General features: G+C 50.4%; 1 protein-coding gene across 2 annotated transcripts in view; it reads left to right on the top strand.

The window, feature by feature from the left end:
• MGMT (O-6-methylguanine-DNA methyltransferase) overlaps positions 1-23,594 on the top strand; it is a 283,714-nt gene that overhangs the window by 227,530 nt on the left and 32,590 nt on the right. For both annotated transcript variants that reach the window (XM_024751578.1, XM_024751577.1), the window contains one exon: positions 11,224-11,384. In XM_024751578.1, coding sequence (XP_024607346.1) covers positions 11,224-11,384 — 161 coding nt within the window. The remainder of the gene's footprint in view (positions 1-11,223; positions 11,385-23,594) is intronic.

Genomic DNA, 23,594 nt, shown 5'->3' with positions numbered 1-23,594 from the left:
AAGTGATTCTGAAGAACCTAGGGGCAGGACAGGAATAAAGACACAGATGTAGAGAATAGACTTGAGCACACAGGGAGGGGGAAGGGTAAGCTGGGACGAAGTGAGAGAGTGGCATGGACATACATGCACTACCGAATGTAAAATAGCTAGCTAGTGGGAAGCAGCGGCATAGCCCAGGGAGATCAGCTCGGTGCTTTGTGACCACCTAGAGGGGTGGGATAGGGAGGGTGGGAGGGAGACGCAAGAGGGAGGGGATATGGGGATATATGTATACGTATAGCTGATTCACTTTGTTATAAAGCAGCAACTAACACAACAGTGTAAAGCAATTATACTCCAATAAAGACATTAAAAAAAAAAAAAACTGCTTGCGGTGGGAGACGGCGGGATGGTGAGTGAGGGGCTCAGGGCAGCGGCTGCACGGCCCCAGCCCGGCCCCCTTCCCCGTCACGCGCTCTGCCTCTGCCCCTCGGCCCAGCGCACATCCGAGAACTCCCAGAGGGCCTGGGATGGGCACGCACATTCCTGCTTCCTGCTCCTGGTCGGATGGTTTTCCTCCACCGCGAACAGAAAGGCAGAGCCTGCGGGAACGGCTGCTGGGCCCTCTGTGTGCCACGTGGCGGGTTGGGGGCGTCTCCCCACCTCCTCGTGGAAACCTGGGAAACCTAAAGGAGGAGCAGGGGTGCAGCGTGATCAGCTTTGGCCCCGTGTGTGGAAGGGGCAGGGCGGGGGCCGGCGGGCACCGGGGCTCAGCAGGCTGACGTGTAGTCATGGAATGAAGAGGAGGCTCAAGTATTGGCTGTTTAAATTCATTTTTCTTTGGTTTCATCTCAGCATGCGGTTGATTGGCTCTTATCTGGACTGGAAATGGAAGAGCCATTTAGTTTTATGTCTTCAAATCTGAAACACTTCCAGGTTTTGACTGTGGAGTCCTGTCAAACTGAGCAAAATCCGCTGCGAGGCCTGTTCCCTGGGCTTTAACAGACTTTGTTACTCGGCTACACAATCTGAAAAGACAGAGAAGCGTGACTTGCGCTGTTTAGAAAATCTTTGTGAGGCCCCCCGCTCAAGGGAATGGTTTTCAGCAAATTCCTTGGAAAAATGGAATCCGAAATGCAGGTGTTTTTCCGTGCACGTGCTGTGGTGGCACCACTGCATCTTGTTTACAGTCCATTCAGGAGGCAGGTACTGAGCACCAAGGAAGTGCCAGCTAGGCCTCCGGGGCTCGAGGCAGAGCTGGGACCAGCTCCGTGACAGCGCAGGGCCTTCATTCAGACATGCGCAGCAGCCTTGCAGGAGAGCTCGTCCGATGTCTCCGTGCAGCCCAGGCCCACTCCTGCCTTAGCACGGGGCCTGCCTTGCTGGTTTGCCAGACCACCTGGGACGCTGCCTTGATCACACTGGGCCTTGCTTCTGGAGAATGAGGATGAGGGGGGATGGGCTGGGAACGTTCTAAGACTTAGGCCTCTTACCTGTGTAGAGGAACACTGTGTGTTGTGTGGGCTGGTCATTGAGGCATTTGAACAGCATCATGGCCTTCCTTTAAGGATGAAGAGCAGTAACGCCAGTGGCCACTGTCTGAGAGCCTGAGACCCTGCTGTGTGGGCACCTAGTGTCTCTTCTTGGAAACATCTAGAATATAATAGAACTAGATTCAACGCTCAGATCCCCATTGTCTTTGAATGATAGGGCAGTGGGCCTAGATTGTAGTCCTGGGGATCAGGGAGAAGTTAACAGAAGTTACCTAAAAATAAAAGAATAAATCCAAATGCTATCTAGTGCATATGCTATCAAGAATAGAGCATGTGAACGTATGGGCTTGTCACGATTAGAGGGACCGTTTGTTTCCATTTCAGAGAGATGGGCAAGGGTACTTGGATTTCATGGAGATGGTCCAGGTTAAGGTCTTTGAAATCAAACAGACTTTAATTCAAATCCTGGTTCCATCCCATATGCATTGATTAGTTGTTATTACGTAACCTCTGGGCCTCAGTTTCCTCTTCTAGAACATAGAGATAATAATGCCTCCTCAGGGGTCATTGGGAGAAATAAACATAGAACAGTCTTTAATTCTATGCGTGGCGCATGGTAGGCAGTCAGTAAATAGCAGCTACGAAATTTTATACAAGGGTTTACCTTGGGTCATTTCCATACAGTCGGTCCTCAACTCAGTGGCTCCATCCTTTCCAAAGTGTGCCATGTTGTATAATGAAGGTGTGATGCTGAGCAGTAACTGTGGCTGACCTCAACTGTGTTACTGAGAGAGAGAGTCAGGATGTGAAATTGCATGATAGAAAACCAGTCATCTTTTACCCATCTGACTACGTGCCCTGAGATTTCCCATCCTCGTGCTATTTGCTTTTTCTCTTAACACGGGTTGTAGAGAGCAGAGGACCTCTGACTGATATTTCAGTTCATCTGCGTCCCTAAAATCCTGTGCCCCCGAGCGGGCCCTTTTCTTCTCTCTCCTTAGGCGTCTGGGCATGACTTTGCTGGCAGGAGCACCCTGTAGCACGTAATGACCTCCCACGCTGTCGTCCTCTCCTGGGGCACAGGCATTGGTTTCCTCACCTTGGCCAGTGACCCCTCTCTGCCTCTCCCAAGCCCACAGTGGCACACGGCCTACGCAGAGCAGAGCAAGGCCACACAGAGTCTTTGAGGGCATCAGAAGGGCCGCCTTGGAGGGTGTACAGGTTGGCCAGGCAGAGCGAGACCTGACTGTAGAGGACGCTCGCAACAGGTGGCCACAGCTCGGGGCCACATGCGTTGCAGTGTTAGCTTGAAAGACGCTCTCGGTTGACCAGATGCCCCACCTGAAATCTGCATCCGAAGATGGGACATTTGTAATTCTTATTCGTGGACTGATTTCTTCTGTGTTCTTCTTTTCTGGGAGAAGGGAGCAGGATGGTTGAATAATGCGAAGTTACCTACCCCCAGAATCCTTTGGGAAGAAGTACTCTTGAGGGAGTATCAAGAATTTGATGAGACTGATGGAATGACTCTTTAAACATTTCATGTTTCTACAGATACTTTTCAACAAATGAACTAAATTCTTGACAGAATTGTAATAAATCTGCTTATAAGCAGCAACATGGTTACGGTTTTCTATTCCATTTTTATGTTAGCTATTATTTCTTTTTAAAACTATTTCATTGCCAACATGTAAGCGTTTTACTTGTTAGAAGCTAAGTTAAGCTGGGAAAGAGGAATATACCTCTCATAAGTGTGTGAAACGTTAAAAAATCTTCTTTGTTCACTGCCTCAGTGGTGAAAGTAAATGCAACATAGACATAAGGCTATTTGAACTCTTTATTTGCCACATTTACAATATTAATAACAGCATTTCTAGAAGTTGTCACATCAAGTAAAAGATCTTCATTCCAGGCTGTCTTTTGGGGCCAAATCGAGACTGGATGCATGCATTTAATAAATTGTAGTCTCAAGTAGTCATTTTTGTAAATAATTAGTTTCAGTGAAAGAATAAGTTAGCATATTGTATGCATCTAATGTTGCAAATGTACATACAGCAAACTTTGCTATTAATCAACAGTCAGGCGCTGCAAGTGGGGTCTCATACATAATGAATTGTGCTTAAACCTCATGGGTTTCTTGATAGAAAAATAAAAGAAAACACAAGTGTAGTAAGCTTTTGAATAAAATTTAACTCGATTGCTCTGCATCCTGTAATTGTTTTGGAATCATTAGGGACCTGATAATTCATCTATAGTTTTGGGTTGTTTTTATCTTCATCTGTCAAATAGTAGAGATTTTTAATGATATGTTAAAGTGTTGATAAAATACAGTTTTCCTTTTAACAACTTGAACATTTAGGAGAGAAAGTAGATAGGCTTTTGTGAGGCATTCTTGCCTGCCAAGTATACTGTTTAAATTGTCTCTTAAAAATATGTTTTATTTTTGCTGATGTATTTTAAAGAAGCAATGATTTTAAAAAAGGAACAAACATACGGTTCTTATGACGTGTACCTTATATGGGGAGGAGTTGAAAATTTACATACAGTTTTCTCTGTGTTCTTCGTGGGTGTTTATTTTTTGTTGTTTTTTTGTGTTTTTTTTTTTCCGCGGTACGCGGGCCTCTCACTGTTGTGGCCTCTCCCGTTGCGGAGCACAGGCTCAGGACACGCAGGCTCAGCGGCCATGGCTCACGGGCCCAGCCGCTCTGCGGCATGTGGGATCCTCCCGGACCGGGGCACGAACCCGCGTCCCCTGCCTCGGCAGGCGGACTCTCAACCACTGTGCCACCGGGGAAGCCCTTGGTGGGTGTTTTAAAATACCACAGCGAACTCCTCTATAGTCTTGCTTGGGTTCTGACATTAATTTGAGCCCCAGATTTTGAGGGCTTAGGATGCCCATTAAAAGCTGATACCCAGTTTAAACAACGTACCTATGGCCACCCTGACAGTGAGTAAACTAGGGCCCAGTTAAACTTTAAACTGCCTCTTCCTCCTCCTCTCATCGCCCTTGGGACGCGAGCCGTTGGTGGCCTGTGATAGGATCATAACTGTGGAGTTCGCTTGCAGGGGAGGGTGTGATTGTGGGGCGGAAGGCATAAAGGCAGGGAGCAGGGTTTATGTTCCTCTTGCTACGAGCCGCACAGTAAAACCTCACTAAGGGTTTGCTCAGCTGACCCTCGGAACTCCAGCTCACCCGCCTGTTGAGTTCCCTGGAAGCTGGGAGTGTGCCACCTTCGGCCTGTACTCCCTTTTGCGTGTTCCTTTTGTACAGAAACATCTTTGAAAACAGACACTAAAACCAAACACATGAAAGTCAGTTAATAAACTCGTGTTACAAGTAGTAGGAGCTCTTGTCTCAGGGAATTAACATCTACGTATTATGTCTGTCGTTTTTATACAAACTCAGGTATGTTGCTGATACTTCATGCACGCTTATTAGTGTTTTCCCTTTTTTTCACAGTTGAGCCCATGTTGCTCTTAGGATTGTGTGGGAAATCAGTACGCTAATGCATGAATCACTTAGAACAGCACCTGATAAATAGCAAACACTGCTGCCCGCGTTGTCATCAGCAGCAGGGGGGCTCCAGTTGTGTCCATAGATGAACCCCCACTGTCGCGCCTCCTCTTGTTCACCTGTGACTTAGTTGTGTCATTTGAGATCTGTGTTTCTTACTGCTGACATCAGCACTTTCTCCTTTTTCTACTCTGTGTCCTAATATAACTCTAGAATGTTCAACTGCACTGACTCTGTCACACCCGTGCGGTGTCATTGCCCAAACAGCTGCTGGCCACCGGGCAGTGTCACGGAACCATCACTCATTGTTCGTTCATCAGATGGCAGTGGCGTGTGAAAGTCCCAGTTGGGCCGGGAAGGGCTCCTTCAGCACAACCATCAGGAGGGTGATGGATGACTGTCTGTTTTACCTTCACCTTCCCCGCCTGCCCAGTTGGACTATAAACCCCAAGTCGATACTCTTGCCAATAAGCCAGGTACTTAAAGCATCCTCAGTAAATGCTTGAATGGAATCAAGCCACTAAGTTTGGTTGGAATGTAGAGTTTAAAGCCTTTATTCAGCCTTCTCATTTAAAAAAAAAAAAAGGACTTTATTGAAAGCAGGTAGCATGATTTATTTGTCTTCAGTCCTACCACTGGAAGAAAAGCATCTGAGCTTTAGCAAGAAGGTATAATTAAATGTGGGACAAATCCATCAGACGCAAACACGAGAGACTCCACCAGCCTCCGCTAGGTTGGGCGTAATTGTGTGTTTACCAGGGCTGTCTAGCAAGAGTGTCCACGTGATGTTCATAACGTCACCTCAACTGCAGTTTTAAATTTCCGCAGTGAATGTGCACCTTCCTGAGCCTGTGAGGTGTGCCACCCCACTCTGGAGTTCCGGGGGCCCTTGCCCTCCGCACCGAGTCCTGGAAGCCAGAGGAGGCGAGGCTTCTCATCCTCAGGGGGTCTGAGCTGCTGTGCGCGGCCAAGGCTCTGGTCGCTTCTTCACGCTTAGATTGTATTGGAGAGTGCGTGTGCTTCCTTGTGGACTAATCTCCCAGCCTTGCTAAGGGACAACACCTGGGTCACCCTGCCAGATTCCAGAGGGACTCAGAAGAATATGAGTCTCGGCACCTCTTTTCTTAGGTGACCCTCTGGCATCACCAGTTAACGTTCCCCAACCATAAGGCTGCTTCATCCCATGAAGAGAGAGATGCTGGAAAGCTACTGGGGCCACACAGAGAGGCCGGAAGGCACAGCCCTCCCAGCGCGCGGCATGTTGCACAGTCTACCCGCTGGGTGTAACGAGTGGTGCCCACCAGATAGGAGGAACTCGGAACTTTGGGCCTGTTTTCTTACATCAGATGGGATTTAAGCCCAAGTACATGACATCTTTATGATTTTATGCTCATTTTAGTGATTCTTTGGTGCCAGTGAAGTCTTGAGGTGCCCCCAAATCCACACACCCGAACCTCCTGCCCAGCTGGTGGGTTTAAGTGCTGAGCGCATTTGTCGTGGGGGACAGACCGGAGGGCACAGAGCTGGGGACGCCCCTCCCACTTTCCGGGCGGCCTGCCAGGCGCGCAGCCATTCTCCGTGAGGGGTTAGGCCTTGAGCAGCACTTTCTGATGGCTTCAGCCAGCCTGGCGTCCTCTGCCCACCGCGGCAACTCACCTGCTGCCCCACGGGTGCCTGGTGCTGCAGCACCTGAGCAGGCAGCCCTGCCCTCGCTAGCCCGGGCCAGCGCTCAGCCTCCCGGGGTGCAGCACACCCTGCGGGAGGCCGGCGGAGCCAGGCAGGGCTTCCCGTGCGCGTGACCTTTGTCCTCAGGGCCGTTTCATTTAAGTTAGGCTCGGTCACCTTCTAATCCTCCGCTTCCCCAGGTGTGATGCTGTCACTCTTCCTTGTCGTTCTCCTCCACGCCAGGGTCTTGAGGTGCAAGCCTCGTGCAGGTGGGATGGACAGTCTTCCTTTGATACCTTCTGTGCTCATGTATCTAATGCTGTGAAGTCGTGGTTTCTCTTGAGAAATCTAGGTAAGGCATCGCTGCCTGCTTTATTAAAAACACTTCAGGGACTTCCCAGGTGGCGCAGTGGTTAAGAAACCTGCCTGCTAATGCAGGGGACACGGGTTCAAGCCCTGGTCCGAGAAGATCCCACATGCCGCGGAGCAACTAAGCCCATGAGCCACAACTACTGAGCCTGCACTCTAGAGCCCACGAGCCACGACTGCTGAGCCCGTGTGCCACAACTACTGAGCCCACGCTCCACAGCAGGAGAAGCCACGGCAATGAGAAGCCCGCACACCGCAACAAAGAGTAGCCCCCGCTCGCCGCCAACTAGAGAAAGTCCACGCGCAGCAACGAAGACCCAACACAGCGAAAAATAAACAAATAAATTTTAAAACAACGACAACAACAGCCAGAAAAAAACCACTTCAGAAGTTTGTTCTGGAGCATGTCACCTGCTTTTCTGTGTCCTGATTTGGAATGATGGACAGATTTATGTCAAAACAAATCTGAAATGCAATTCAACGCCAGAACGTTCTTTCTCCAAGCCCAGGGGGATGGGTCTGGCTGTTTCTCAGGGGTCACGACTCCAGGAGAGCTTCACACAGGGCTCTCCGACACACTGAGGTTCGGGGAGCATCCCCGAAGGTGGTACACTGTTGTCCTTTTTGGTCCTACGGGGTCCTTGGGGTTGCCGACAGTTGCATATTTCTTGAAGAAACCCTTAAAACAAACCATACGTGACTTTATGTTTGCTGTATAAACGTACCCATGCTCTCCATCGCTATGTTAAAAAGCTCAACAAAGCCAAATTCATTCTCCAGCCACTAGCCAGCCCTCTTGTGCCAAGTTTAAAAAGAAAAAGAAGTGAAAGGGCTCCAGTGTCACCATATTGGCCTGAGGATTACTCTTTTTTTCTTTAAAGATGCTTTTGACGTGGACCGTTTTTAAAGTCTTTATTGAATTTGTTATGACACTGCTTCCGTTTTATGTTTTGGTTTTTTGGCGGTGAGGCATGTGGGATCTTAGCTTCCCTACCAAGGATTGAACCCGCACCCCCTGCACTGGAAGGCAAAGTCTTAACCACTGGACCGCCAGGGAAGTCCCAGGATTACTTTTATTGAGGACATCCTGGGAGGTCTCGGGGGGGTGGCCCCTGATGTCACCTCTGCACTGGCCCTGCGGATGTCGGGACGGTTGTCTCTCATCTCCATCTGCCGCACCGGCTCTCTGGCTGCTCTCTTGGGGTCCGGGCTCCCACTCAGTGGTGCTTTCCGGAAGCAGTGGCCACAGGCCTGTGCATTTAGTGTTAGGTGAGTTGCTAGGCTCCCAGGGAGACGTGAATGTGGGATTTAAATGAGTGTGGGCCACGGAGCCTATAATTATCGGGGTTTCAGGGTTCGTCGGTAGGAAGCCTGGAGAAACTCCTCCACGATAAGAGTGGCCGTTAGTGATGCTGTGATACTGTCACACCACAGCTCTTTCAGGGACGGGCAGAGCGAGGCTGGAGGAGAGGGCAGGGCAGAGAATAAATTTCGTTTTATTGTAGAAATGGAAATTTGTGTCATGGCTTTAAAAATCTGGTTTTATGTGTGTGTTTAATGCCATTCATTTTAAATATAGTATCATAAATCCTTGCTTCAGAATCAAAGCTGTTCAATTACATTTCACCCCTGAATAGTTATCTAATGCCAATAGAGAAAGAGTTAAAACGGAGAACTACAGAGTAAATCAGAGGTTGAGATCTTTAGCACAGGCATAAAAAATCAATTTAAGATGAATTTTACTACTATAAAAATTCTTCAAGTATCCTTTTAAGAGTGGGAAATGCTGGGAAACACAGCTCACATTTCAGTTCCCTTAGCAACCCAGAGGAAACGGCTACCAGCGTGGGCAGCGCCCGGGATGCCCACAGCTCCATGGCCTTTGTTAGATACCCCTGAGTCAACCAGGACATCTGAGTAAGAGGTTGTAACTCCCCAAGCAAGCAGGTTACTGGTGGGTACAGAGCCCCCTGCCTCCCAGGTTAAGATGCCTGCCTGTCTCCTGGACTGTATGCCCCCCACCCAGGGAGCCCCGTTTGCAGGGTGTGATGGCCGAGAAGACCCCTCAAGCCCTGGAGACTTACTGAGTAAGTAGGGAACAGAGCAAGAGAGTCACTGGGAACTTCTCTCTGACATGGAAAAATATTTAAGCCAAGCATGGGGTAGAAGTTCCCCACCTTTCCGTGGGCAGATGTCCTAATGGGGAGAGCAGTCAGGGCAATGAGAAGATAGTTTCCATCCCCAGAAGTCTCTCCAAGATGCCATTCTGCCACCTGTTCCACTAGACGCCGCTCTCTGCCTGTGGACTGAGCCCCCATCCTTCAGGGTCTCCTGTTGACCAGACCCTGAAAGGGCCCTGTGCGTGGGGCTTCCCTCTCCCAGCAACCACTAGAAGCTGGCAACTTGGAGAAGGCCTGGGCCTGCCCAGTCCAGCTGTGTTGCTGGCAGGATCGCCCAACTGGCCAGCTCTACAGAGCCGGGGTCTCAGTGGTCCCCCTCTCTCCCTGGTCATCTTGAAGGGCTCATTTCTTCTTTTCCATTCATTCCCTGGTTCCTTCCTTAAGGCCATTCACATTCACATGCTTATTAGAAAGTCTTCCCTGACCCACCTCTCATTCCATTGTGGAAGAGAGTGGATCCCATCCAAGGAGGGATCTTTCTGGAAAGATCCAAGACCTCTGGAGACTCTTAGACCTACAGAACACCGTGACTCAGAGACTGAGACCCCAGCACAGGGTTGTTTATGAGACGCTGCTTAAAGGTCTTCAGCTGCTCCCCGCTGCTTGCAGGATGAAGTGCACACATTTCTGAATCTGTAAGGCCCTGCACACACCGGTGTGTGTCTCCTCGCAGGGGAGGCCAGGCCTGTGTTCCCCGGGCGCGTGAGCCACATCCGTCCTACCTGTGCTGGGCCGCGTTGCCAAGCGGTTGTGGCCTCGCGTATTCAGTCGGGCCCTCGTAAGGGTGGTGAGTGTACCCTGAAGGAGGCAGCCTGTCGGTTGAGGCCTGCGTGACCGCCCTCGGGATGCTGCGGGGAGGCTTTTCCCACCTTCCCCCAAAAGCCTCAAGCTGCAGCCTCTGAGAAGGAGACTAGAGAAAGCCTGCCCAGCAGGCTGGAAAGTGCAGGGAAGCCTGCCGTCTGTCCAGGGCCTGGGAGGTCAGGAAGGAATGGCATCTGAAGAAATCCGACTTGGTGCCAGTGCTTTTGTGGGTGTGTCGTTCTCAGAAATTAAAAGAAAAGCTGGATCCATCATAAAACTGGGGCTCAGAAGCAGCAAAAGTGAACCCTCTCTAGAGGGACGTTTCCTCAGTCCAGCGGAGCACATTCCCTGAAAATCGGCCCCTGCTGAAGGTGAGACGTCACCTCCTTGAGGGGAGCCACAGGTCCCCAAACAGAAGGATTAGCACCCCGAGTAGAAGAAACAGACCATCCGAAGTGAGTCTAAGATACGTTGGTTTAAACTTGAGCTAAAAGGGAGCACAGTGGCCACAGTGAATGAATGAGAAGACTCAGAAGAGAACCAAATAGAAGTCCCGGGCACGAAAGTCACAGCAACCGAAATGAGCCTCGCAGAGTGACCGGCACGCAGAGTAGACTCTCTGAAGCCTGAGACCCAGTGTGAACTCGGAGGGGGTCCCCCAGAAGCCAGCTCAAAGCCACAGAGCACATGGAACCGTGCTGGTCTGTCGTTGAAATGTGATGGGAGGGGTGGGTGCCTGCAGGCTAATTACTTTGATGGTATCGAGATTTCTGGAAAATACTTTTTAAGATGAGTACGTGGTGATTCTACAGATCAAAACTGGTGCAGGTGATAGTCTTAGGAAGGGGCAGGCACACTCCCCCGGGAGTTGCTTCTGTACTTGTCATCCTCGGTGCTCTCACATCCCTGCTCGGCAGGGTGACTGCAGACAGTCAGCCCCAAACAGAAGAGCTCAGGTACCGGGCGTCCTTCCTGGGCACTGCCCCTTTCCAGAGATCGTGTCCTCACAGCTGGAGGTGGAAGTGCGGGTGGGATGACCCGGGCCGCGGCCTCCGTCCTCCTGCCGGCACCTTTCCGCTGTCCTGGCGCAGGCGAGACCTGCATACCTGCAAGGCAGCTACGGGCCGACCCACTTAGATGCAGCGGGCGTGTTCTGTTTGCTTCTTAGTCACGTGGACGCTGGGCCTAGAGGCTGAATCAGCTCCTGTTATCTCTTTTGCAGCCCCGTGGAGGCCCCCGCTCCTCCTGAGCGGCTCGGAGGCCCAGAGGAAGTGACGGAGCCCCTGGCGCAGTGTGCGGCTTGGCTGGGTGCCTATTTCCATGAGCCCGCGGTCCTCGAGGAGCGCCCCGTGCCTGCTCTTCACCATCCCATTTTCCAGAAAGGTCAGTACCTCGGCCGCCTCGCAGTGTTTGGTTCAGGGGGGCTGACCTATTGACTGTCACTGACCTCCCAGCTCAGGTTACTGACTACACTGGCGTGGCGTTTTCACATCGTCTGAACAGAGGCGGCGTGTGGCCGCACTGGATGGATAGGAGTGCGCAGTCTCCACCCGTTCCAAGTGGTTGTGTTAGTTTTGGCACGTGGTCACGTAATTCTTGGCAAAGGCAATAAAAATGATCCATGTAGATGGACTCCTGACTCTCGCTGGCTGAAAGGTTTAAATAGGAACACATCTGAATGGCAGTAAGTTTTTCAATAAGCTTATTGTTAACTTCATCTGCTTGCCAACAGCACAGAAAACGAGGCTCATACATGGACAATTGGCCACTTCCATACACTCAGTCAGTGACACTTAACGTTGGAGTGGGTAGCGGCAGTGTGTCTTCTTGAATAAGTTTTCAGGTTAACCCCTCAAATTTACCATAGTTCAATAATTGTATTCTCGGGCTTCCCTGGTGGCGCAGTGGTTAAGAGTCCGCCTGCCGATGCAGGGGACACGGGTTCGTGCCCCGGTCCGGGAGGATCCCACATGCCGCGGAGCGGCTGGGCCCGTGAGCCGTGGCCGCTGAGCCTGCGCGTCCGGAGCCTGTGCTCCGCAACGGGAGAGGCCACAGCAGTGAGAGGCCCGCGTACCACAAAAAATAATAATAATAATAATAATAATTGTATTCTCAAGGGATGAATTATTGTAGGATGAACTTATTGTCTACATGCGGTGTGCCGATGGAACATAGAGTCTGAGAAAACCTAAAAACACGTTCCCAGACGTTTCTTTGTAAGCTTTTGTTCGCAGCTTCATTATGGCAACTAGAGTCATTCTAGACACATACCAGTGGTTTATTTCACATAGTGATTTTTTCATGGTCATCTTAGTATTAATGAGTGTATACTTACATATAGATATATATACGTATAGATGCATACACTTAAGGGAAAAAAATTACCCTGAGATTTTAGATGAGGCAAATTTAAAGCCATTTTGAATTTCAAAATGGAATTCGCTCAGTAAGTTTAATGGTTCTAAATGCTGCTGTGGCTTTCAGCAAAAACGAACTTGAAGGTGGAGCAGGTTCAGGGGAAGCAGGTAGAAAAGTTCAAGCCAGTTGAGCTGATACCTGAGTTGACTAACAAGGTCCAGTGAGTGACCAGGTAGGTAGGACCCTGGACGTTTTTGCTCGTAATGAACTGAAGCTGAGCTGGGTACCACGTCAGCCCCCTTGCATCACGTGGGGCTGTCTCCAGACGGTGTCTTCCATTGGGAGCCCCAGAACGTCTAAAAGGGCGTCTCTAGGACAGGGCGTGAGAGCTGGAGTGGGCCTTTGCCCCACGCCCTACTCACGTCCAGAGACCCTCCGTTGTCGCTCCCGAGAATGGGGCCCTCGCGGGCCGAGGTGGTGCTGTGGCCGCGTCGCCCCCCTGCCCAGCACTGACCGCCTGCTCGGAACCAGCACCTCAGGTCGCCGGGCTGGGTCGAGGGTGTGGGTGACCCTCCTCGTGTGCCCCTCCCCCTTGCCAGGCGCAGGATGGGGGTCCTTCTGCGGGTTTGTTTTTACAGTGGGGGCTTGGGAACCTTGGAACAGTGAACTCTTTGATCTCCTGTTGCCATGTGGGGGTTACTGCCCTGGCAGGAGCAGGAGAGAACTGGCCGAGCGGCTGTCCTTCTCTTTACATGTATCACCTAAGTGAGCTGAAATTTAAGGGTTAGAAGATTTCAGAGCAGAGAAATTACGAAACCAGGTCAGGAAGGATCTGTATGATCTAACGAGGGGGTCAGCAGGGGGTGAGCTTACAAAATCCTGAAGTCCTGTCCTCAGTGCTTGAAGAGAGTTGGGACCACTCTCACCCTGCTGCCCCCCGCCTTCCCGGCTCTGGGCCCGAGCTTGGCCATCTCCTCTGCCAGCTGGTCATGGTCATGGTCATGGTCATGGTCAGGGTCAGTCTGGGCAACCAGGACAAGCTGCAGGTAGGCACTGGGGAAGGATGAAGTCCGTCCAGTCACCCAGTAGCCCATCCCCTGTTGGATAAGCCCTGCAGAGCTGGTGGATACTCACTACTGGGGCCAGGTACCCTCCAGCTGGGTTTTGGGGTGAGGGCAGCCTCTCCCACCGCCCTGGTGGCAGGAGTTCCCCCAGGCTAGGCCCGCCTGCTGACAGTTAATGGTTGCTGTAGGACCAGGTGTTTCTGATTTAGCTCAGTCACGCCTCCCAGGCAGGGGCCAGGTGTGGGGATTTTACATTTTAACAAGGGAGGTGGTGGATGGTGTAATATGATTGCTAACATGGAGTTAATTGGCACTAACCCCCAGATGTGGTGACACCCCTTTCTGTCGTCCAGCGGTGGTTGGCTTTGCTCTCTTTCTCTGTGTCCCTTAGCCAGTGAAATTGTGGTGAGCGGAAAAGGCCCACACAAGGAAAGTGCCCTGGCAGCCCCAGAGCCTCTAGAAGCTGTGAATCAACACAAGAAAAGAAACCTTTGCAAATGCGGAGGAATGGGTGCGTTTATCGTGGAAAAAAATGCTTCCTTGACAAATGCTATTTTCTGTGCGTCTCAGATTTGAACACGTTTAACATCCTTTTGGGTGTCATTTCTCATCATATTCCTCTGAGATTTAGAGCAGACCTCCCCGTTTCAACTTGGTTAGAAGCGTAGTGATAACTGAGCTCCTCCTTGAGTTCAGCACTTCCGCAGGTAACTCCCAGAGCCCGGCCTGGAAGGCTCTGGCCTCTGCTCCTGCTGCGCTGTCTGTTCCACTTCCCCGGGCCTGGCCTGGCCTGGCCTGCTGCTGCCCAGAGGCCCCTCTTCTCGGGCAGGACCGCTCTTCTCTCAGGCTCCTTCCTCCAGGTTAGTGTGGTGTTCTCCATCTAGTTGTTTTGTTAGGCTGGTCACAAAACGGTGCTGAGTTGAACCATACGGAATTGCCGTTTTGTAGGTTAAAACATCAAATATTGGAAATTTCGCATCATTCAACTTCTTACCTTGGAGGATTTCTGAAGTCTAAGTAGGAACAAATTAATTATCTAGGTATTTCTGGCAAGAAACCGTTGAGCTGTCCTCCTGACCAGAAGCCTGGAGGCCTAGGTGGCTGCCTTTTTCTTGGGCCGCAGCAGGTGGGGTTTCTCTGCGGGAAAGAGAGGCCGCAGTTACCGGGGGTGAGGTTCGTGGTGCTGTTGAAGAAGTGAAAGTGAAGCGTGAGTGAGAATAAGAAGTGTTCTAATTCCTTGTGGGATTGTTGTTTTAGTCATTTAATTTCAGAAACAAATTAACGTTTGTTTTCTGAGTTTTGTGAAGGGAGTTTGTGTGTTGCTCAGGAGCTAGCCGTCTTGTAATGCAGTGAAGCATTTAGGGAGGTCGGGTCCTCCCTATAATATAACCTCTTAAAAAGGTCCGATTTGTTTATTTTGAATTCATTTTTCTCCAAGAAATAGTTGTTTAACGAAGCCATTATTCCTGAAATAAATCTTACTCTTTCTTTCATAATAAAATATCATTTAAACTTATTTTCTGTGAATACTCCCTCACTTCTTTATATTTACTTATAAAAAATTTTAGCTTCTTTGTATAATATACATCTTAACGCTTGTAGCCTTAGAGATCGATCGCTAAAGCAGTTGGAATGACTAAAGAAGCGCTGTACCAAAAGCAGTATTTCACACTGAGTTCAAGAAGAGCAGGCCTGTGAAAGGCTAAGATCTGCTTTCAGACCCAGAATGTGTGTGTGTAGACACTTCCTTCCCTCTGCCCCTGAAGACCCTCCTGGGCAGGTGTGGCCGGGCGATGGGCGGCAGGCCTGCCAGGCGTGCGGCTTTGTGCTTTTCCTGCCAGCCCGGAGTGCCCTCGCTGGGCAAGTGCCTGGCCTGTGCCGAGGACACCATAGGAGGCCGTCCCCGGGGCACATGTGGAGGCCCTTGACTGTCCTCCCTGTGCGGTCTCACACATGACGGTTTTCAACAGATGAGTTCTGAGTTTTCTTTTCAAAGTGACTGCAATGTTCCCTTTTAAATGAAATATTTAACACTTTAATAATTCCTTTGTCACAGCTATTAGCTTGTAGCTATGAAATCCAGCTGCATGACAGTAGTAAAACCTGCATTTTTTTAAAACCTGCTGGCTAGAGGGAAGTTTCTTTGCAACTTCTATTTCAGAGACTCTGTAAGGAGTCCTGTAATTCTGTATCCCCGTCAAACCCTCTTTCAAAAGGGCCTCTAGAAAACCCTACCAGTCAGTTAGGGAATAGGCCCTTTCAGGGCACATGAATTAATTTCCCCACTGTGTCCTAAATGTGGGGTCCCACTGAGCCCCCTTCATTCAGTGCCCCGGAGGCCTGCTTTGGTGTGCATGTCGCCTTACACGCCATAAAGCCAGCCCAGTCAGCCTCCGGAGGGTGTCGCCGCGGAGAGGAGCGCGTCTCCTCTCAGGCTCCCTTCTGGGTCCGCAGCAGGAGGCAGCTCTGTGCTTTCAGGCAGTTTGTACTGGTATTTTTCCTGAATTTAAAAAAAAGGAATTACAATTTAAAGAGAAAATAGCTAAAGTGGGAGATGCTTTACAGGTTCTGGTTGATAGCCAGCGCTGTTCTCCTGTTCTTTAAATGAGGGCTTCTAAAAATGGTTGACCTTGCTGAGATATTACCTGGTGGGGCTGGAAGGTTTATAAACCTTCCGGTGCCCGTTTACTGATTAGAACAAGCTAAGGCTTGCACTTAAATTAAGTGGGAAGGAAACAGCTGGTGAGAACGGACTTCTTTCAACCCTAGAGCTGCTGAGCTGCTTTTCAGGGCTAATAGATGTGGAGATGTGGGTCTGTGGCCTTCTAAGGCTGAGGCTGGGAAAGGTGAAATGAAAAGACCAGATCAAAAGCCTGAGAGCGGGTGGCAGGCCACGGAGCCCAAGGTGCCGGGAAGGTGGTCGGAGGTCTCAAATCGATACAGGAGGCCACCGCCAGGAGCGGCCCATCACCTCTTTCACGGAGAGTAAAATCCAGTGTGTTTTTGTGGTTTAGAACCATGAGAGAAAAGAGATAAGTGGGAATGTTTATGAACAAAACCAAGGCAGGACTTGGTGAAAGCAAAGGATCCACGGGGTGTAGCGCAAGTCCTGGGGGCGACAGAGGTGGGGTTAAGCTGCCTTCCTCGTCGGGATGTTCGTTTGTTTGCTCCTGACCCTTCAGGGCTTCGCTGACCCGTCTCCAAGAATCCCTCCCCGCTAGGACCAGGAGGCCAGTCCCACGCCGTCGTTCGTCCCTTTGCGGAGCCGCTCAGGGGAGCCCTGCTTTTCTCCAGGCGGCCCCTCCATCTGGCTCTCATGGGAGGCAGCAGCTGCCATGCATCCCTTTCCTAGTGGACGGGAGCATCTTCATGGGCTCGTCATCCTCTCCTGCCTGCCTGGCCCCTGCCCTCATTTGAATATGACGTCACTTCCAGCCCCTCAGTGGAACAAAAATTAGATTCCCAGAATTCTATGTTTCACGTTGAGGGTTTCTCTGGGCGGGGGGCTCCCAGCCTGGGCAGAAGGAGCATCATTTCAGCAGGTGGGACTGTGTGAGGCCGGCCAGGCCAGCTCGGAAGCAGTCAGTGCACTTCACTAGGAGCTCTTCTCCTCAGCTATCAGCAACCTTCCGGTGTATTGTGAGGTTCACGGGCCAAAGAGCGTAAGGTTCCGATCATGTCTGAGGGTCATCGTTTTTTCTATTTTATCTTGATGCAGTTTCCTGCCTGGCGGTTGTCATTAGGTAACCACATGTTGAACTAGGAGAGAGTCTTGAAAGTTTCAACTCTGACTCGTGCAAGCAAACAGGTTCTTCAGGTTAGTCTGGTAGCTCAGGCCCTTCTTCTGGGAGTGTATGTATCAGAACGCTCTAGAGAGCTCGTTAACAATAGTATGCCTATAATTTCTAAAATCTTACAAGAGCCAACTGTATATATATGTATATACACACACATACGTGTTTGTGTATCCATACGCACACACATGTATATGTGTGTATATGTAGTATATGTACCTGTGCGCTATTTTGAGAATTATTGCCTTTAAAGGAATTTGTTAAAATGGATCTAGCTCTTCTGAGTGCTTTTGCTGCGTGCTTCACTCTGGACGAAGGTTAACACTCCTGATTTAATAATGATTCCGTTTGAGACGTAACTGCACACTTAAGAAGTGTTTTTGCTCTTGTGATCAACAGCTTACATAAGTTCTAGGTCGCGTGTGCACGTCTCCCTGCCTTTGGAGCTCCGTACATAGCCAGGTGAGAAGGCGGGAGAGCCCATGTATCCTTCACCTTTGAGTTGGGAAGACTGGGCGAGACAGGCGGCACGTCGACGCCTCCATTGCCGGGTATGGACGCACATCGGGACGATGCCCCCCGAGAGCCTGCAGAGCCTCGCCAGGTGCTGCCACGTTGCCAGGATACCCCAGGGTAGAGTGTCGGCACAAAACTGAGCAGAGCCTTCAGAAGGCGTCCCGATACTTTGACCAAAACTGTGTTTTTTCTTTGAAGTAGCCAGCTGAGTGAAGCTTTAGATTCTTCTGGAGACCCACGAGCAGTGGAAGTGGCCGTTAGAGGGGTTCTGGAAACTGACCTAATTCTCCGCGTACCTAACGTGGAACTTGTCCCGGGACCGCGGTGATAGAGTGTAAATATCCACATACCCAACAGTCGCCTTACACTTACCTTAGGGAGGAAGCATAGTAAAATGCCCGCCCCCCTTCTGTGGGGGGAGAATTTAGCCTGTCGATACCTGCTCCTGAAGTGCCGTCGTGGCTGGAACAGAACCACAGCCTGCTGGCCTCTGAGAAAATGCCTGGTGTCCCTGTGCAAAGAGCCCTCTGACTGATCAGTAATTACCAGGGTATCCTGGGTAGCCTAGTTCAGTGGAAGTTTCCTCCTAAATCTAAGAGGTGGTCAGATCCTGCGTTCCCTGAGGTTTCCATAAATCAGGCAAAAAAATTGAACTCGAGAATGCCTTCCCTCAAGGCCACTGGGGTCACACGGTATAATTTCACCAAGCTCAAACGGTAACCAAAAAGCTGGTTTGAAAGCCAGCTACTTTCAAACCTTGTAGGATTTAATGGGGTCTCTATTACAAATAAATAGTACCTAAAATTGAAATTATTACAAGTGTTGCTTTTTTGGGGAAATATTCACATTAAAACATGACTGTTACCTGTAGCGTGGCAATTAAACATCATACCAATGGAAGTGCCTATTAAAAATAAAAGTCACCCTGATTACGTTCACACGTTTAGAAAGATATTACTTGCAAGGTCCTCTGTTGGATTTGGGTGTATTTCACCTCAAAAAAGGAGTAGAGAATCAGGTTTCTGCCTGCTAGGGGAAGTAAATTACACTGTCACCTTCTTAATAATTTTTCATTTGAAATGAGCTTTGAAAAATAAGAATCTTCTAACAAGCCTATCTTTTAAAGTGACAAACCGACTTTAAATGTCCTTCCAAGACTTTTATTCCAACTGCAGTCATTATTATACGGGTGCTGCTTCCAAAGAGATGTTTAAAGTAATATTTTTGTGGTCATAGGACGTCTATTCACATTTTACAGGCAACATTCATGTATCTTGATACCATGCTAGCGATAATAAGTAGAATCATCTCTACTACCTGGGTTTATAGAGAAAATGGTATTTTAATACAGCGGTGTATAGAACTGGGCTATAAGTTACCAACGTTAAATGTGCATATATTGGTATAAAACTCATGGCAGTAATGCCGTCAAACTATTTGTAGGATCCCAAAGTGTAAAAACTATTACTTAATTTAAATGCTCTATCACATAGGTTTACTTGCAGCCCTTATGTTCAAGATGACTCAGAATATAAGATTCATTGAAGGTCACGTTTCAAATGTCAGGATGGAAAAGTGAGGTATTGACGTGGAGAAGAATCATCTGTCTTTCCGAGGTGTGAGGCCATTGCTGTGGCTTTCATGACCACGAGGGGTGGGAATCTGCAGGGCAGAGCAGACCTGCTGGAGGCTCAGCTTCCGGGGCATCATGTGATGTTTTAAGGCCACATAATAAAGTGCTTCTGAAGAAGAAAACTGAAGAATGAAGTAGAGGAAGAGTCTGTTTAGCTCTTCAGTATGTCACTGAGTTACTTTCAGATTTTTCCTGCCCTCAAAACACTGAGGGAAATACTGGTCACGTTTTGGGAAGTAGCATCCCTGCTGAGCCCTGCCCCTCAGCCAGCATCACGGTATATGGGATCTCTGTGACTACGGCAACTCCTTTTTCCTTTCTTGAGTGCTGCTGTTTGTTATGGCACAAACACATCGTGTAAAGGACGTGTCCCGGATTTGGGGGGAGGGGGCATTGTCTGCTTTTTCCTAAAAACACACACTCCTTCCTCAGCTGCGCCGCGAGGCCCAGCAGCAGCGTGCTCTTTCAGCCTGTCCTCAGACAGTGTGAAGGAGACCCAGCGTCCGCGCTTTGGAGACCCGGGGCTCACTGCTTGGCCAAGAGGTATACTTCTCATAGAGAATTCGCATCTCTTCCTCTTTGTAGAATAAAATATGCAAGAACCAACATAAATGGCATGTCCCCCCCCCCCTTTTTTTTCTTCAAGAATTGGGCCTTTGATGTTCAAAAGCAGCTAATATTAAAGGCCAGCCCTAGCAGGCTGTAGAAACTGCACCTATTTATGACATGTAAAGCGGCACAAATCTCGCTGAATATGATGGTATCATTAGTTTGTGAATCGCATCCTTGAAAATAACCGTGGAGGAGCCAGATCGGTTTAGAAGAAGATAACAAAATGGTTTAAGCTACTTAGGTTGAATGCCAATTATATTTTAATATTCAACTGAGCATATTTTACTAAGAAAAAAGGCCGCATTGACGCATGCATAACTCATTGGCAGCGTCGGCCAGCTGTGCCACTCTACTCTCCGGATCACTTTGTGCATTTTAGTAGCATGGTAATTTAGTAGAGAGCTACCTGAGTGATGGCATTTTCAATGAGCAGGTAATCTACAGAGAATTTTTATATGGTTATGAGTTCTGTGCTTCAGCCCGGCAACACAAAAATACATCAAGACCAATTACGGTATCAACTTTCAGTGTGGTACCCTCGCCACGCAAGTGCATGTATTTCTGCCCCAGGCATTTCAAATTGCATCTAATTTGAAATCTTTGGGGTTTTAATTAAATTTCAGAATATATGGAATTCTTCATTAGTACCTGCTCTGAATAGCAGATTATGCTTCTCTCGGTTTCTCGTTAAAGAAGTAGGCTGTGGTAAAGAGCATGTTCAGGAACCAATCATTTGTGGGGCCTGGGTATTGGAACAGAAATAGTGAAATGCAAAATAATATCCAAAAGATTATTAGTCCAGGGAGAGTCTCTTGATTTGTATTTTAATGGAATTTTACATTTCTCTTAATGATTTGCAAATTGTCCTCTGATTATAAGATGCATTAAGCTTTTCACTTTAATGGCAAAGACACAGCCATTAGCAGAATTTTTTTTTCTGTCTCCTTTTTAGAGTGCTTCCCTGCAGCAGATAAATATTGAAACCATTAACACCTTTTGATGTTCGTCACAGCCTGCGTCTTAGACCCACGCACGCACGGCTCCCAAGGTCTCTCAGTGTTAACACGTGGCTAGGGGCCCCTGACTCTCCACCCGCTGTGCTTCCTATTCTAGAATATGGGATTCGTCGCATTCAGGGTTTCATTAGTGGTCTTGTTTATTTGGGTTAAAGCTAACGCGTTTCAGTATTATTAATGGCCCCATTTGTGTTAATAAAAGCTGTGCTGTCAGCGTGGAGGTTGACGGTGGTCTGCAGGGCTGGAGCGAGGGGGAGCCTGCGCAGCCCTGGAGAATCGGGAAGGAGTGCACCCGGCACCATCTCCCCGCGCGGAGCTCGCAGAGGGCGCTGGCTGCCTGGGCTGACCCCACTCCACCCCGACCGCAGAGCACCTGCCTCTGGCTTGGCCTCTGAGATACTGTCTGTCCAGGGGGGGCGGGCCACACGGAGCCACAGCAGAGGGGGAGGGCTCCAGGAGGAAGGGCGGCCCCCACCTGACTCGGTCCTGCTGGGAACCAGCCGCGCTCGGCCTCCCAGGGCCCCGAGGGGTCACTCTTCCCGACTCTTCTCCGACGGCACCCGGTCTGTTGTCCTTTCGTTCACTGCCTTGTGGATGTGGGTTGAGCACCAAAGCCGTTGTTCATCATGCCGTGGATACAGTTACAGATGAGGTGGGTTCTAGTGGGGGGAACGGGGCAGGGGAACGGAGAGGTGGTGAACAGACGTGGGGCTCACCATGGGTCACTGGTGGCACCCTGTGGAGCCCTGTGTTTGTCCTCAGCCCAGCACCCAGCCCAGTCCCCGTGAACGTGACGAGGAATGCGTGAATGCAGGACGTGCCAGCCCGCTTCTGGAACTTTGCGTGACGTTTCTGGGTCTGGGTGTCCCTGGCAGATCAGTGCAGATGAGGCCCGCCGCCATTTCCTCCTTTCCCGGGGACTCTTCACTTGTGGGACGTCCTCCTTTGGTGGAACACGTGCGTGAGCGCATTGGGGTTTGTGTCGGGGATGTCTGCTCCGGAGAGCACAATGTTAGGGGACGCAGGCCCGCCGCCCTTGACCGAGGCTGGAGGTCTTTGTGAAGTGCAGCCGGCCTGTTGCCAGCACCCTGGACGCACTTCGTGGCCAGGTACCCTGAACTTCAGTTCAGTTGCCGGGGACTGGGCCATCCTTCCAAGCGTGGCTTCTCGCTCTGCAGCACAGAAAGCGAGAGGACGGGGCCAGCGGGCCAGCCAGGTGTCAACACGAGGGCGTGTGCGGAGATGTGCCTTGTGTCTGAGAAAACTGGCAGGCTTGCCTCCCTGTTGTTTCCTCCTCCTCCAAGGAGAAGATAGGAAAGGCGTCCGTAATCAGCGAAGGTTATGTTGACGCTTCGTCCCCTGGTAGCGGACCAGGCCTCCGAGGAAAAGCAGGGAGCCGTTGGCTGAGGCACTGCTGCGTCTCTAGAGCACACAGCACCCTGGGCGCGCGCTGGGACTCCAAGATGCTTCCCGGTGAATGTGCCGATGCAGGCAGCCTCCGGCGCGGCCCGGGCCCCAGCGCTGCACTCAGTCGTCCGCCTGGCTGCCTCTCCAGAGCCTGTGCCCGGGCGGCCCCAGCTCCGCCTGGCTCTCCGTCTCGTCTCTGCCCTGCCGCAGAAGCGTGTGAAGATTGACCGCGTCGCTCTCTGCTGTGCAGTAAAGTCTCATCAGGCCTGCCGTGAGGCCCCGCTCCTCCTTCCACCCAGAGGAAGACTCTGCTGGTGGAACTGGTTCCTGCTGTCTGGGCTGGAGGGTTGAGGGCCTCAGGGAAGGTGGGCTCTTACTTAGCAAGTCTCCGGGGAGCCCCTTCCTGGGGAAGGCTCATGCTGGCGCAGAGGTCTACACAGGCCCTGGATCCCGAGGTGCGTGAATGCCCCGGAGCCAGGCCCCAAACCGCCTGCACCTCAAGGCTGGAGCCCTTCTCCGAGGCCTTGCGCGTGACCTCTTGGGACCCCCGTCGCTCCTGCCCAGGGCTGCACACACGCTGTTTCTGAGCCTGAGTGCTTTTCTAAACGTCGGGTTTCTAAATTCAACCAGTTTAATCTGGGATCCTAGAAAGAAAACTGGAGGCTCTGAGTTTACGTTAGAGATTTGAGCTGTGTTAGCTTTCTCTCTCAGCACACGTGATGGTTCTCGGAGAACTTCTTACAACTTGTCGGCCTTGCCCCCCTCACTGAGCTGATAAAGGCAGCGCCACGTGTGCCCTCGTGCCCGCCCGCCACTGGGTGGCGGAACTCCCCGGAGCCCACGGCACGGCCGCACCCACCCCAGGTGAAAGGAATTCAGGGGACTGTCTCCCGCACGCATCACTCCCTCGGCCCTGCTGCTGCTGCAGAGTGGAGGGTCTGTGGGGCTCAAGGACAGCTGAGCGCAAGCAGGGCTTCGGAAGACGTGAACAGACCTCCTCTTAAACTGTAGGGGACCTGTTCTAGGCCACTTGGGTAAAGCGTAAGTTCTGCTGGATGTTAGTAGATATCTCACCAGAAAAAGATTCCATGACCAAAAAGCTTGAGAAATTTTAAACAAAGCTAAACAGGTTTCTTTGTGACAGGAATTCTCAGAACCTTGAACGTGTTGCTGGTCAAGAAGATGGTCAGTAA

This window comes from Neophocaena asiaeorientalis, unplaced genomic scaffold (genome assembly GCF_003031525.2).
Source record: "Neophocaena asiaeorientalis asiaeorientalis breed wild unplaced genomic scaffold, Neophocaena_asiaeorientalis_V1.1 scaffold108, whole genome shotgun sequence".
Lineage (NCBI taxonomy): Eukaryota > Metazoa > Chordata > Mammalia > Artiodactyla > Phocoenidae > Neophocaena > Neophocaena asiaeorientalis.
This window is presented reverse-complemented; position numbering and strand designations above follow the sequence as displayed.